The sequence below is a fragment of the Drosophila albomicans genome, chromosome 2R, assembly GCF_009650485.2.
Source record: "Drosophila albomicans strain 15112-1751.03 chromosome 2R, ASM965048v2, whole genome shotgun sequence".
Classification (NCBI taxonomy): domain Eukaryota; kingdom Metazoa; phylum Arthropoda; class Insecta; order Diptera; family Drosophilidae; genus Drosophila; species Drosophila albomicans.
This window is the reverse complement of record NC_047631.2, coordinates 19265731-19278214: the sequence shown is the minus strand read 5'-3', so window position 1 is coordinate 19278214 and position 12484 is coordinate 19265731. Positions and strand designations below refer to the sequence as shown.

Here is a 12484-nt window from a genome sequence, read left to right as displayed (position 1 = left end):
TTCCTAATTTCTCTTTTGGTACTGATCAAAGAAATTCATATATATAAAAGCAAATAAGTTTTGCAATGCACAAATAATAACATCAACGTTAACTAGTGTAATGATTTATAATTTCATATTGTTATTTCTTAAAAAAATAATTAATTTAAAAATACGATCATAAGTCAGGCATCTTTCTGTTTGAAACCGAAGCATGCTAGGATTTATATCCTAGGCGTTTACGGTCACACTGAACACAAACTCAAGCAAACCGATGAGTGCTGGAATTTCGTCAACAATTTTTGTTTTATTCCAATATGTCGCTTTATTTTTCGAAAGAACTGGTCGAATATCAAATCAATTATGAAGCCGACATTAAGGAATTAACAAAAGAATGGGATGAGCCCGAATCAGAGTTAGCTCAGCGCTTACTAGAAGCTGAAGTGAGTACAAAAAATGCTTTAAAAATTGCGCCTCATTTCATGTACATATGTACATGTTTGTATATTATTTATTTTGTCAATAGAGAGTTACCAACGAAGACCTAAGTCGACGATATAGTCCTGAAGATGTGCGACAACTGTGTCTGCGCACCAAAGTGCGCGTCGATATGACCCTTTTCAATTGTGTCTGGGAGGCAAAGAAACGTTTCGATAAAAAGGAACGCCTGAAAAATCATTCCGAAAACTTCATCAATAAAATGTACATTAAAGCAGTGAAGAGAAATATGGTGATACCATATGAACCGGAGGAAATTGAAACAGCTGTGAATATTCGTCGTTGCATACTGAAGAAGCGTAATAATCTACGTTTAGACAGATGGAATAGCTCGTTATCCCAATCGTCATCAACATCGTTGTCCATTGAGGAGATCAGTGAAGACCAGGACCCGTCATTAATGTTGTCGCAAATACCCAATCATTTGCCCAGTAGTCCCAAAGGTAGCGGAGTCGCCCCCGTTAATACAATCAACTACCCAGTTGACCTCACATCGTCAGGTCCCGATTCCAGCGAACCTCAACTTTGGCATGTCGGAAACACCGAAAGCGAAATTCTTCAATTGTCCACAATTGCTGAAAACGAAGACGACAATATGTCTGAAATGGCCGACTTGGTCATAAATGATGATTCTAACGATGTCCAGGAATTAAAGGAGAATAGTTTTGATAAGTCAGGGATCGATTGGGCAACTGCAGCGATGGCAATTAATCCCAACTCTATGACCATCGACTCGGATATGCAGACGCCAAAAACAGAGAGTGAACCAATCCCTGAAGATTACTCCATCTTCAACACCCAAGTGCCCTGCACATCGACGGAATCCACTCATAATACTGATGATTTTCTTTAATTTTCGATTGAAATACATATTTACTTTAATTTAGAAGTATTAACTAAAAACATAACAAATACTACGGGTAATAATATTTGAAAAATGTAAAATGAATTTATTTGTGAATTGAATTACAAATTTATTAAACATGCTTCCGAATATATCTTCTATTTCTATATATAATAACATTATTCGACATATTGTGCGCGCTGAATATATAAAAAATTCCTTAAAATACTATATATATATTATATATCTGCATATATATAGTTTGTGTTTGTAATACTAATATAGCCTAGTTAAAATCGCATATGATTAACGAAATAATGTGGGTTTGTAAAAACTTATGAGACATAAATATTAATCACAAATCCCTTGCTTCAGATATTGTAACTTTTGTACATCGAAACATAAAAAAAGAGTTTTCCTGATTTAGAAGCCTAGCAAAGGGGATCGCGGTAAATTCGGCATGCCGAACGTATAACTTATATTTATGTATCTGAATTATATACAGAGATATTTTTTACATGAACGGAAAAGGAAACGGGGAACGGGAAGCGGGTAGCAACTGTACAGGCTGAAGCCACGACGGCGACGACGATGTTGGCGGCGGCTATGGAAAGTGATCGAATATGAACTGTTCCATGAACAGTGATTCCGAATGCTAGTTGGATGAGTTCTCACCCATCTCGCTAACCGAGATTGTCATTTTCTCTTCATCGCCGCTATCCTCTTCATCGTCCTCCTCCTCATCCTCCTCGGTCAGCTCTTCCTCATCATCCTCTTCGGTCAGCTCTTCATCCTCCATGTCATCGTCGTCGCCAAAGCTATCGGTACCCTCATCGCCAACAATTCCGCCGCTGGCACTCAATGGCAGCTGCACAATTGTTGCGCCACCCGGTGCCGCTGAGACAGTTGAGCCCGCAACTGTTGCTGCCACGCTGGAGGCGCCGCTGCCATTGGCGGCTGTACCGCTCGTTGGCAACTCAATGGTCACAATGCCATTCAAAGTGCTAATGCTCTTCGGTGTATTCATCAGCTTCTGCTCCTGCTTTATATTCAGGTCAATCAACTCGACACCTGTACGCGTTTTAAAGTGCGTCTTGATGTGCTTGGACAGATGATCGCTGCGCATGAATTTCTTGTTGCATTCGCGGCACTGAAAACGCTTCTCGCCAGTGTGTGTGCGTCGATGGCGTTGCAGCTCGTCGGAGCGCGTGAAACGCTTACCGCAGAACATCCAGGAGCAGACAAATGGACGTTCGCCTGTATGCCAACGTAAATGGGCGCGCAGATGTGACGTTTTGCCATAGACTTTGCTGCAGCCGGGTATGTGACAAATGTGCTGACGCTTGCGATCTGAATGCTTCTCGCCATCGGTGCAATTGGGGCAGGTGCAGGCAACGCGCTTCAATCGTGGCTTCACTTCCGGCGTCGTTGCATTTTGATCGCTGCCAGTCACACTGATGCTCACTGTTGGCTGCTGTTGCTGCTGCGTCGTTGGCAGTGGCTGCTGTGGCGCTTGCTTCACCAGTTTGGCGCGTGCTGGCGTCGTTAGGGAGACCACTTGACCGCTTGGCGTATTCATGGTGATCTGTGTACCGCTGCTGGTGGTAACAATGCCCGACAGATTCGCTTTGGGCACACTGCGTGGCGTTGCTGCTACTGCTGTTGCAATTGCTGCCGCTGCTGTTGTTGTGGTTGGCGTGCTTGGTGTTGTTGCAGCCGCCGTTGGCGCTGGTAAGGCGGTTATTTGTATGGAGGCGGGAATGTTTACAGTTGACAAACTGTGTCCATCACCTAGCAGTTGCTGCTGTTGTTGTTGTTGCTGTTGTTGCGGCGACTGAGGCACAATAAACTTGATCTGCTGCTGCGCTGCGGGCAACTGCACTGTGTTTGTGGGCGCAGGAGGATTCGGCGTAGTTTGCACACTCGACACACACGTATCTGGCGGCTCCTGCTTAATGTTGGTGATCAGTTGCGTGGGACTTTGTGGCTCCTGTTTGGGCATCATTGTCATCGCTGTTGTTGCATTCTGCGGCTGTCCGTTGCTCGCGGTTGCTGCTGCAGCTGTTGCTGTTGTTGCAGCCGTGTGCATGGGTATTGGTAGCTGGGTGAGCACCTGTTGAAAATTGGCTGCCATGTTGGCGGGCAATTGATTCGCCTGTATGATCTGCACTTGACCCAGACCCGGTATGTTTTGTATGGGCAACGCTTGCAAATTGCCACTCTGCAATTGCATCGCAGCAGCGGCCGCAGCGGCGTTTTGATTCGCACGCAACTGTTGCAGCTGCTGCAGTTGCTGCGCTGGAATCACTGTCAACTGTTGCCCCTGGGCATTAGTGATGGTAATGGGTTGATTGGCATTCAATTGCCCGCCTGCCTCATTGATGGCATTGATCAGTTGCTGCTGCTGGTGTTGTTGTTGTTGCTGCTGTTGTTGCAGTTGCACTGCTGCAGCCGCTGCCTGTTGCTGCTGCTGTTGTTGCTGCTGTTGGGCTTGCTGCTGTTGTTGTTGCACATGTTGCTGTTGTTGCTGCTGCAATTGCTGCTGTTGCACCACTTGCTGTTGCTGCTGCACAAATTGTTGCTGCTGCTGTGGATTCTGTATGTGTATGATGTTCGCATTCGGCGGCAGCTGTGAATAATTTAAAGCATTCAAGGGAGCTAGTTGCACCTGTTAAAACAGATATGAATTAGTAAAGTAATTTAGTAAATTTAACTATAACATTTTACCTGTTGTATTTGTCCATTGGGGGCCACAATCTGCGCGATTTGCGCAAACTGCGGCATGATCTGCATCTGTTGCATTGACGTGGGCATCGCTTGCAGCGACTGTGTCAGGTTGGACAGCGTTGGAGGTGCTGCGCTGGCTGCTGCTGCCGCTGCCTGCACAGGCACGTGCACAGTTTGATAGATCGTTTGTCCGTTGGCCGTTTGCACGGGAATCTGCACGGCAACCGTTTGCTGCAACGTTGGAGCGGCTGCTGCTGGCGCTGCTTGCGGAAATTGCAGGAGCTGTGGTGCTGCTGTTGCGCCACGCAGCTGGATGTTCTGCAGAGTCTGACCATTCTCTAGCTTAATGGTGGTTGGTGCAGCGCCCAACAAATTTCCGATGTTGCCCAGCAAACCGTTTGCGGCAGCCACCGAGGCGGGTATCTGAATGTTGGTGCCGGGTATTGTGATGGTTTGTTGCCCCACGGCAGCTGCTGCTGCGGCTCCTGTTGCCTGTTGTTGCTGCTGCTGCTGAAGTTGCTGCTGTTGTTGTTGCTGCTGCACCTGTTGTTGCTGTTGTGCTTGTTGCTGTTGTGGCTGCTGCTGTTGCACTATGTTGGCCAACGGTATTTGTATATTGGTGTTGGGTATGGTGAACAGTTGCGTCTGTGCCTCATGCGCTGGCGCCGCTTGCGGAGCACGCACAATTTGCCCGTTGGGCGTGATGAACGCTTGCTGGCCATTGATGTTGACGGGCTGCGCGGTTGCAAGCTGCGCGTTGATGTTGGGTATAAAGATGGCCTCCTGGCCATCGATGTTCACCGTTTGCATGGCCATCGGCTGCACAATTTGAAACATATTCGGTGGCAAGCCACCAGCTGCAGCCGCAGCTGCAGCTTGTTGCACAAACTGTGTTGGCATTTGATGAATGTTGATGATCTGTTGCATTTGTGGTGTGGCAGCTGCTGCGGCTGCTGCTGCATTATTGGTGGCAACCGTTGCCACACTGCCTGCCGCTCCCTGCGTTGCTCCCTTGACTCCATTATTGTTGCTGCTACTGCTGCTGTTGCTGGTATTGTTATTGCTGTTGTTGTTGCTGGCAACTGCGGCGGCTGCATTGGCGTTTTTGTATTGCAACATTGTGTGTTGCTTTCTTGCTGCTTATCGAATGTATAAATGGGGCAAACCCTACTAGTTTTGGTCAACAAAAGTGAACCGAGCGTTTTAACTTAAATAAGTTCATTTTTCACTACACTTTAACAGCGACACAATTTTTCTTTTTTTCTTTTGTTTACTTTGAAAACGCATATAACACGAATGCACACACGCACACACACACAAATACACACGGGGCTAGACTATATACATTGCATGATGGGGATTTGTGCTTTATTTGGACGCTAATTATACAAAAATTGAAGCGATTTTTAACTTTTTTTTGTTTTGACAAACATAAACGCGAATGAGAGAAAGAGATGAGCAGAAAAGTGAAAAACCATTATCGATACAATCGATATTACTTCAGCAGGGATTATCGATTGCTACTGTTTAAAAGCTTAACATATTTTATATACATGCAATAGACATTGGTTATTTTCATTTAGAACATATCAAACAATTGACGAAACAAATAAATATTATTTAAATTGCTGACATCCTCACATTTCATTTAAAAAATAATATAAAGTCACTTAACATAGTACAAACTGTGAAACACTTTCAAAATATACATAATTTTTCATAGCATTAAAACTAATTTATGTTTTTGTGTTCTATAATTTTTATTTTTTCTGTTATTAGAATTTAATTATTTAAATTAGTTAACAGATTTGTTATAACAGCACTATCGTTCACAAGATTGCATTTTTGCGGGTCACATCGCTAACTTGTATTTTGGATACATATCGATAACTCGATAAATGTGTTGAAATGGGCTAAGAAAACAGCCAGAAAGCCAATTCCGCTTGTTGTAAGTCTCTCTCACCTAGAAATCGCATTTTCTGGACGGTCTGCACATCATGGAAGTGGATCAGCTAACCCTGGCCGATGTGGTCTTCGTAATCGAGAGCAGCGCCATCAATGGCGCCTACATCAACGAGCTGAAAACCAATTACATTCTACCCACTTTGGAGCACTTCACACAAGGCTCAATTGACGAACGCGAATTCCTAATCGCTGAACGTTATGCGACACTTTACGGCATCGTTACCTACAGTACAGCGGCGAATTTGCTCGAGCCTGTGTGTGCCACCTATGGTCCATTTGTGCAGCCCCAGAAAGTGATTGAAACCATCGAACGCTTGCCTTTGGTTGGTGGTGGCATGGAATCGCATGGCCATATGGCCGAAGGACTTGCTGCCGCTCACGGATGCTTCGACGAGATGAACGAACAACGGCACATGCTGGAGCAGGCGAACCTACAACGTCACTGTATTCTCATCTGCAACAGTCCTCCATATCAGATGGCTGTGAATGAATCTTGGAAATACAAAGGTAAATCTTGTGAACAATTAGCAGCACTGTTCAATGAACGCAAGATCAATCTATCGATCATTGCGCCTCGCAAAATACCCGTGCTTTTCAAGCTTTACATGAAGGCGGATGGTGATCAGCCCATTACAACCAAAAACTATGCCAAAAACATACGGCATCTGGTGCTGCTCAAGGGCTACAGTCTTAAAGAGCGTGCGCCGAGTCCGAACAGCATGGCGGCAGCAGTAAATAATCAAATGGTTGCACCACCGCAGACTCAAGCGACCGCAGCAGCAGTGCTCAACAACGGTCAGCAGGCTGTGCAAGGCCAGAACATTCCCATGGAGACGAACACAGTGCAACAACAGCAGCAGCAACCAGGTGGTCCTCCACAGCAACAGCAACAACAACAGCAGCAGCAACAGCAAGTGATGAATATGAACAATATGCAAGGGCCACAGCAGCAGCAACAACCTGGCACTGTGCCAAATCCGGCTCTCTTGAATGCACAACAACAGCAGCAACTCATGCAACAGCAGCAGCAACAACAACAACAGCAGCAGCAACAGCAATTTATGCCGAATCAAATGCAAAATGCCAACTTTCCGCAGGGAGTTGTTCCCGGCCAGAATCGTTGGATGTATCCCAATCAGCCGGGTCAGCGTCCGCCGTTTATGCAGGGAGGTGGCAACAATATGCCCATGCAGCCGCAACAAAATGCTAATCCGGCTTTAATGTCACGTATTAGTGGACCGCCCAATCAAACAGTCAATTCACTGCAGCAGCAACAACAGCAGCAGCAACAACAACAGCAGCACAATTGCAGCAGCAGCAGCAACAGCAGCAAAGAATACACATGATGAACCAACAACAGTACAATCAATTGCAGCAACAACTGGCACAGCAACAGCAGCAACAACATCCCCAACAGCAGCAGCAACAACACCCACAGCAGCAACAGCAGCAGCAGGTTAATCCCAATGCGAATGCCAACATGATGCCAGCTGTTTCAAGTGCCGGCAATGTGCCAACGCTCCAGCAGCAAACAAATCCGCAACAGCAGCAACAGCCCAATCAACAACAACAGCAGCAACAACAACAGCAGCAGCAGCAACCACAAGAACAAGCATCGATACGCGAAAAGATCTGGACGGGCATTCTCGAATGGTCGGAAAAGGCGAAAAACGATCAGCAAAAGATTCCGCATACCTTGCAATGCACCGTTTGCACCAACATCAAAGATGGAGAGCCTGAAATCAAGGCGGACAATTGGCCACCCAAGTTGTTGATGCAACTGATGCCCAAACATTTGGTGGGCAACATTGGCGGACAGTTTTTGAAGGACTCCAAGATGGTGGTGTTTCGTCCAACGCCAGGCGAAGCGCTCGATTCATTAGCCAAAATGATGACATCCGGCTTTGCAGGCTGTGTACATTTCTCGGCCATGGCCAATACACCAGCATGCGACATTAAAGTGCTTATTCTGCTGTATACACCTGATCGCAATGCGTTCCTTGGTTTTATACCCAACAATCAGACGATGTTTGTAGAGCGTTTGCGCAAGGTGATACAGCAGAAGCAATCTCATGGCAATATGCAGCAGCAACAACAACAGGTGCAACAGCAACAACAGTTGCCACAGCAGCAGCAACAGCAGCAGATGCAACAAATGCTGCAACAGCAGCAACAGCAACAAGGCAAATCACCAATGGAATTGCAGCAGCAGCAACAACAGCAACAAATGCAGCAGGATAATTCACAGCAACAGCAGCAGCAACCGCACTATAATCAATATGCACAGCTCAACATGCAGATGAGCGGCGGACCAGGTGGCAATGGTGGTATGCAACCACAAATGCAAATGAATATGATGCAACAGCAGCGCATGCCCCTCGGCGTCCCAGTTGGTGGCCCCAATCCCAATCTGCAGCAGCAATTGCAACAGCAGCAACAGGTGCCTCCCAATGTGGCAGCCATGCAGCAGCAGCAACAGCAACGCATGGTGCGCCCCATGCTTGGCAATAACAATCCAGGACTGCGCCAGTTGCTCCAACACCAGACGCCGGGCAATCAGTTTCGTCCCCAGATGGGTGGACAGCCCAATCAAATGGGCGCTGGCGGACCGATGGTCGGTAATCGCAACTTTGACGACGGCGGATATGAATTTATGTAGAGTTGTCCTTTTAGAATATGTGTGTTTCTTTTTTATCATTATCATTTTTCAAGTCCGTGTCCGTGAAATATGTTGCAAGTTGCTCGACTGTCGTTTTGCCCAATACAAACTTGTCTGTAAAAATTGTCAAATTTCTCAATTTTTGTAATCATTTAAGTTATGCATTAAATTATACACGTATGTATTCTGATATATATTCAACATTGCCTTGGCTTCATTTGATGACTGACTATGTGAACTCTGAAGGCACGATCTTAATGTCAAGAGTGAAAGACTGGCAAGTTGCAACCAATCGGCTCGGCTGCACTATAACTATTGTCAAAATATCAACCGGGAGAAATAAATTAATGCCCAGGAATAACCAGCAATTGGTCGGATGATATATTTGGTCCACTTAATGGGTTTTATCGGTTGGGTGTTGTTTTTATAATTCTATAAAAAGCAGAGCATAATGCATATTTGTGCTACATTCCCGTAATTCTTAAGAAATTTTCTATTATTTTTTTTTTGCAATTGTACGCAAAACAAAAAGCAATTTTATTTTAGTACAAAACGCATTTAAAGTACAATCTACAAATTATTCAAAAGTTTTAATGTTTCTAAATGGATGAGCTATACTCTGAGGGGAATTTAAATACATGCTTTCCGGTGGATTTTACGGAGGGTAGTAGACCGGCATTCGGTATGATGTTCCATGACAGATAAAGAGATACATTTTTGTTGTCCCGCAGACCGTTGCCATCATCCCAGAAATAGTACTTTGTGTTCACGTTCTTAAAATCCAAAACGGCGTTTTCGCCACGCAAAATGATTTTGTCCCAGAGCACAACTTGATTTAATTGATTCGATGGTGTTTTGTATTCAGCAGTCAAATAGATGAACAGCTGCTTCACATTCCAGTTGAAAACGCTGGTTAGATTGGTTTCCAGATCAAAAGTGAGGAATCCTAAGTCATGTTTCTCCCTCGATGCACCGTAATCAGGAACATTTTTCACAAGCACTCGCACCGTATTTATGTTGGCGTCGGTTCTGTAGTCCAGGAAAACGGTCGATACGAAGCAGCAGAACGTCAGGCAGGCCAGGACGCTTAAGGAATATGCCACTGTGGCATTTCCACGGGTTAAAACCGTATGCATTTTAGTAAATTTGCTTCAATTTACAATTAATAAAAAAGTGGACACGTAGTTTTGCCGCAGATTAAATCGTTCGTAGTGGTGGAGAAATATCGATGGCTCAATCTATCGATGCGACGATGTTTTTAAAATTTTGCATCTCTACGACAATTCAAGTGTTCGTTGGAACGAATAATGAATGGAACCGATTAGTACATAATCTATCGGCATTTTATCAATATGTTGTTTGGAGTAGAATAAAAATACTAGTAAACAAATTTTATTAGAATTGCATTGAAATGTCAATATTACCAGCTGTGAGCATAATGTAAAGCGGTAAATAAATAGTGAAAATACGTCCGATATATAAGCAGAAAGCAGCTTTTATTTGTATGATCCGGAGAAGACGGATCCTTAAATATTTAGTTTTTAAGAACAGGGAATAAACGATGCGCCTCTTTTTATACTCGTTTAGAAATATACCAAAATATGAGAATTATCGGAATTTCTATACAAATACATTTTTCAATAGTCACACCCCCTACACAGGTGTTAAATAAATAATTATTAATAATTCTCAATGAATAAATGTATATATTCGCTGCGAGGGCCATACATGAAAGATCGATGTGTAAAATGAAAGCAAATACATCGATAGTGCTATCAATGGTTTCTTTACCGCTATAAGCAATTCACCCCATTTACCCATCGGGATATAACATTATTCGATTGAAAATTACCACGTATACGGTTTTTAATAAATAGGTGCAAGCCTTCAGCTACATTTTTTATCAAAAATAAAATTAGGCACTTATATGATATGCAGTTTCCTCTATTTCTTTTTAATCACAGCATAAGTTATTTGGACCGCATTGTCAAATAAAAAGTATACTTTTTGTAAGTTCATCAGTTTGAGGACGTCAATTGATATTAATAAAAATAAATGTTTCAGATTAGGACTAAAATGAAAAACAAAAACCAATTCAAAAAGTTGCGCCCTTTTTTATACTTAATTTTGGCTTATTATGGATTTATTTAGTCATTTTTACTGCCGGAAGTGGCATATTTTGCGTATTTTTCGAAGAAATTGTGGTATATTTGGAAATTCAACTTGTGGTCACGCTGTATCCGGGAATAATATGGCGATCCGAAACTGAATGACAGACAGTGAATTTAATTTTAAAGCTGCTGAAAATTTTATTTATTTGCCACAAATTTGCAACGGTAATACGCGAAACTACTGTAAAAGTATTGCATAATATTGTGTGTGACAATTGTGATTGTTTTCAAGCACCAATGCATCGTTAAATTGGGGAAAAAATGCATCGGAAGAGTGTCGAAGAAAAAATTTTCCCTTAGTTGCTTCATTTGCCTTCGTCGTCGTCGTCGTCGTAGTCCGTCCGCCTGCTTTTTCGACTTTGGCGTGCGTGTGATTGTGGTTTCGCTCGAATTCAATAGCGTCCTCTCGCTTGCTCAAACGCAATGTCGTGCCGCTGACGGACTGGCTGTGGTCATTGTTATCTCGCTTCGACGCGCGATGTTCGTTCGGTTTCGTTCGCTGTAAAATGTGTAAAGAGATTTTTGCCTGTGCTGCGCTCGTTTGGGGCGAAGTCGAAAATGCTCGAAAAAGTTTTATAAATAAAATGCTGCAATTTAATATATACAAAATGTTATTAGCCACACAAAATGCAGCATTCACCTGACAATTATATTGTGCACTCGCCGCGATTATATAAAGCACATAAAAAGCACGCTGTGCCGAGCAAAAAGTAAATTACCAATTGCGCATCGATTGTCTATGCAAAAAATGTAAAAAAAAAAATTAAAAAATAAAAACCCCAAAAAAAATGCATAGTGTCGAAAATGTGTTTCTATCATTAGTTATTTGTGTATTAGTTTGGTTTCTTTTGTGTTCCTTTTTTTATTAATAAGTTACTACGAAAACGTGAATTGAGAGAACGGAAAATTAAAACGAGTATATAAGTGTGTGCGTGTGTGTACATACATGCACACATATGTATAATGACGAACGAATGAGTGTGCAATGCTGAAGAAGTGAAAGAATGCACAGCGTTGCCACACGGTCGCGATCTGCCTCTGTCCATGTGTGCGTGTGTTTGTGTGCGGGTGCGAGAGAGTGTGTGTGAATGTGTGTGCCTTTACATATATATATATATATATATATATATATATATATATATATATGATGGCTTTGTACAAACATATATATATTTATATATATATATATATATCTATAATCCAATTCAATTCCTTACCAAAATCGATAATAACGCAGCACACTTTGTATAAAGAAAAAATATATAAAACGCCGAAAAGTTCTTATACAAAATGTTGTTTGGCGTTTTTGTCGATGGGTAAAAATAAAAATAACCAGAATGTCAAATTCTATAAAGTAAAATTTCTTTAAAAAAAACCTAAAAAAAAAAGTAGTTCGTTAAAATTTGTATTCGTATTTAAAAATAATTTAAAAACACCAAAAGCACGCGTGAATTGAATTAAACGAAGCCTATTCGAGAGAGACTAAAATGAATAATGATGCGAAGAATCATCATGATGGCGATGACTTGAACTTGAATTTGAATAACGTGCGCTCTGCGTATTTGAGCAAAAATACAAAGACAACCACAACTGCAACAACAAAACCAGCAGCAGCAACAACAACAACAACACAAAAATTAA

General features: G+C 42.8%; 4 protein-coding genes across 4 annotated transcripts; 2 read left to right on the top strand and 2 right to left on the bottom strand.

Moving 5' to 3' along the window:
* The first annotated feature begins 188 nt into the window (after nt 1-188).
* LOC117576817 (telomere-binding protein cav) lies at nt 189-1473 on the top strand. Its single transcript, XM_034261887.2, has 2 exons — nt 189-422; nt 506-1473. Exons 1-2 carry the CDS (start codon nt 297-299, stop codon nt 1328-1330), a joined length of 951 nt encoding a protein of 316 aa, XP_034117778.2. The 5' UTR covers nt 189-296; the 3' UTR covers nt 1331-1473.
* A 44-nt stretch (nt 1474-1517) lies between these two features.
* LOC117576829 (transcription factor Sp4) lies at nt 1518-5495 on the bottom strand. Its single transcript, XM_052007735.1, has 2 exons — nt 4049-5495; nt 1518-3989 (listed from the first exon to the last, which is right to left on the bottom strand). Exons 1-2 carry the CDS (start codon nt 5165-5167, stop codon nt 1977-1979), a joined length of 3132 nt encoding a protein of 1043 aa, XP_051863695.1. The 5' UTR covers nt 5168-5495; the 3' UTR covers nt 1518-1976.
* A 357-nt stretch (nt 5496-5852) lies between these two features.
* On the top strand, nt 5853-8873 carry LOC117576830 (mediator of RNA polymerase II transcription subunit 25). The gene is given in 2 exon segments (XM_052007880.1): nt 5853-7312; nt 7315-8873. Coding segments are annotated over 2 exon segments (2625 nt in total). The 5' UTR covers nt 5853-6045; the 3' UTR covers nt 8673-8873.
* Nucleotides 8874-9030: 157 nt separating this feature from the next.
* LOC117576827 (signal peptidase complex subunit 3) lies at nt 9031-9912 on the bottom strand. The gene has a single exon (XM_034261901.2). It carries the CDS (start codon nt 9806-9808, stop codon nt 9272-9274), a length of 537 nt encoding a protein of 178 aa, XP_034117792.1. The 5' UTR covers nt 9809-9912; the 3' UTR covers nt 9031-9271.
* Nucleotides 9913-12484: the final 2572 nt, after the last annotated feature.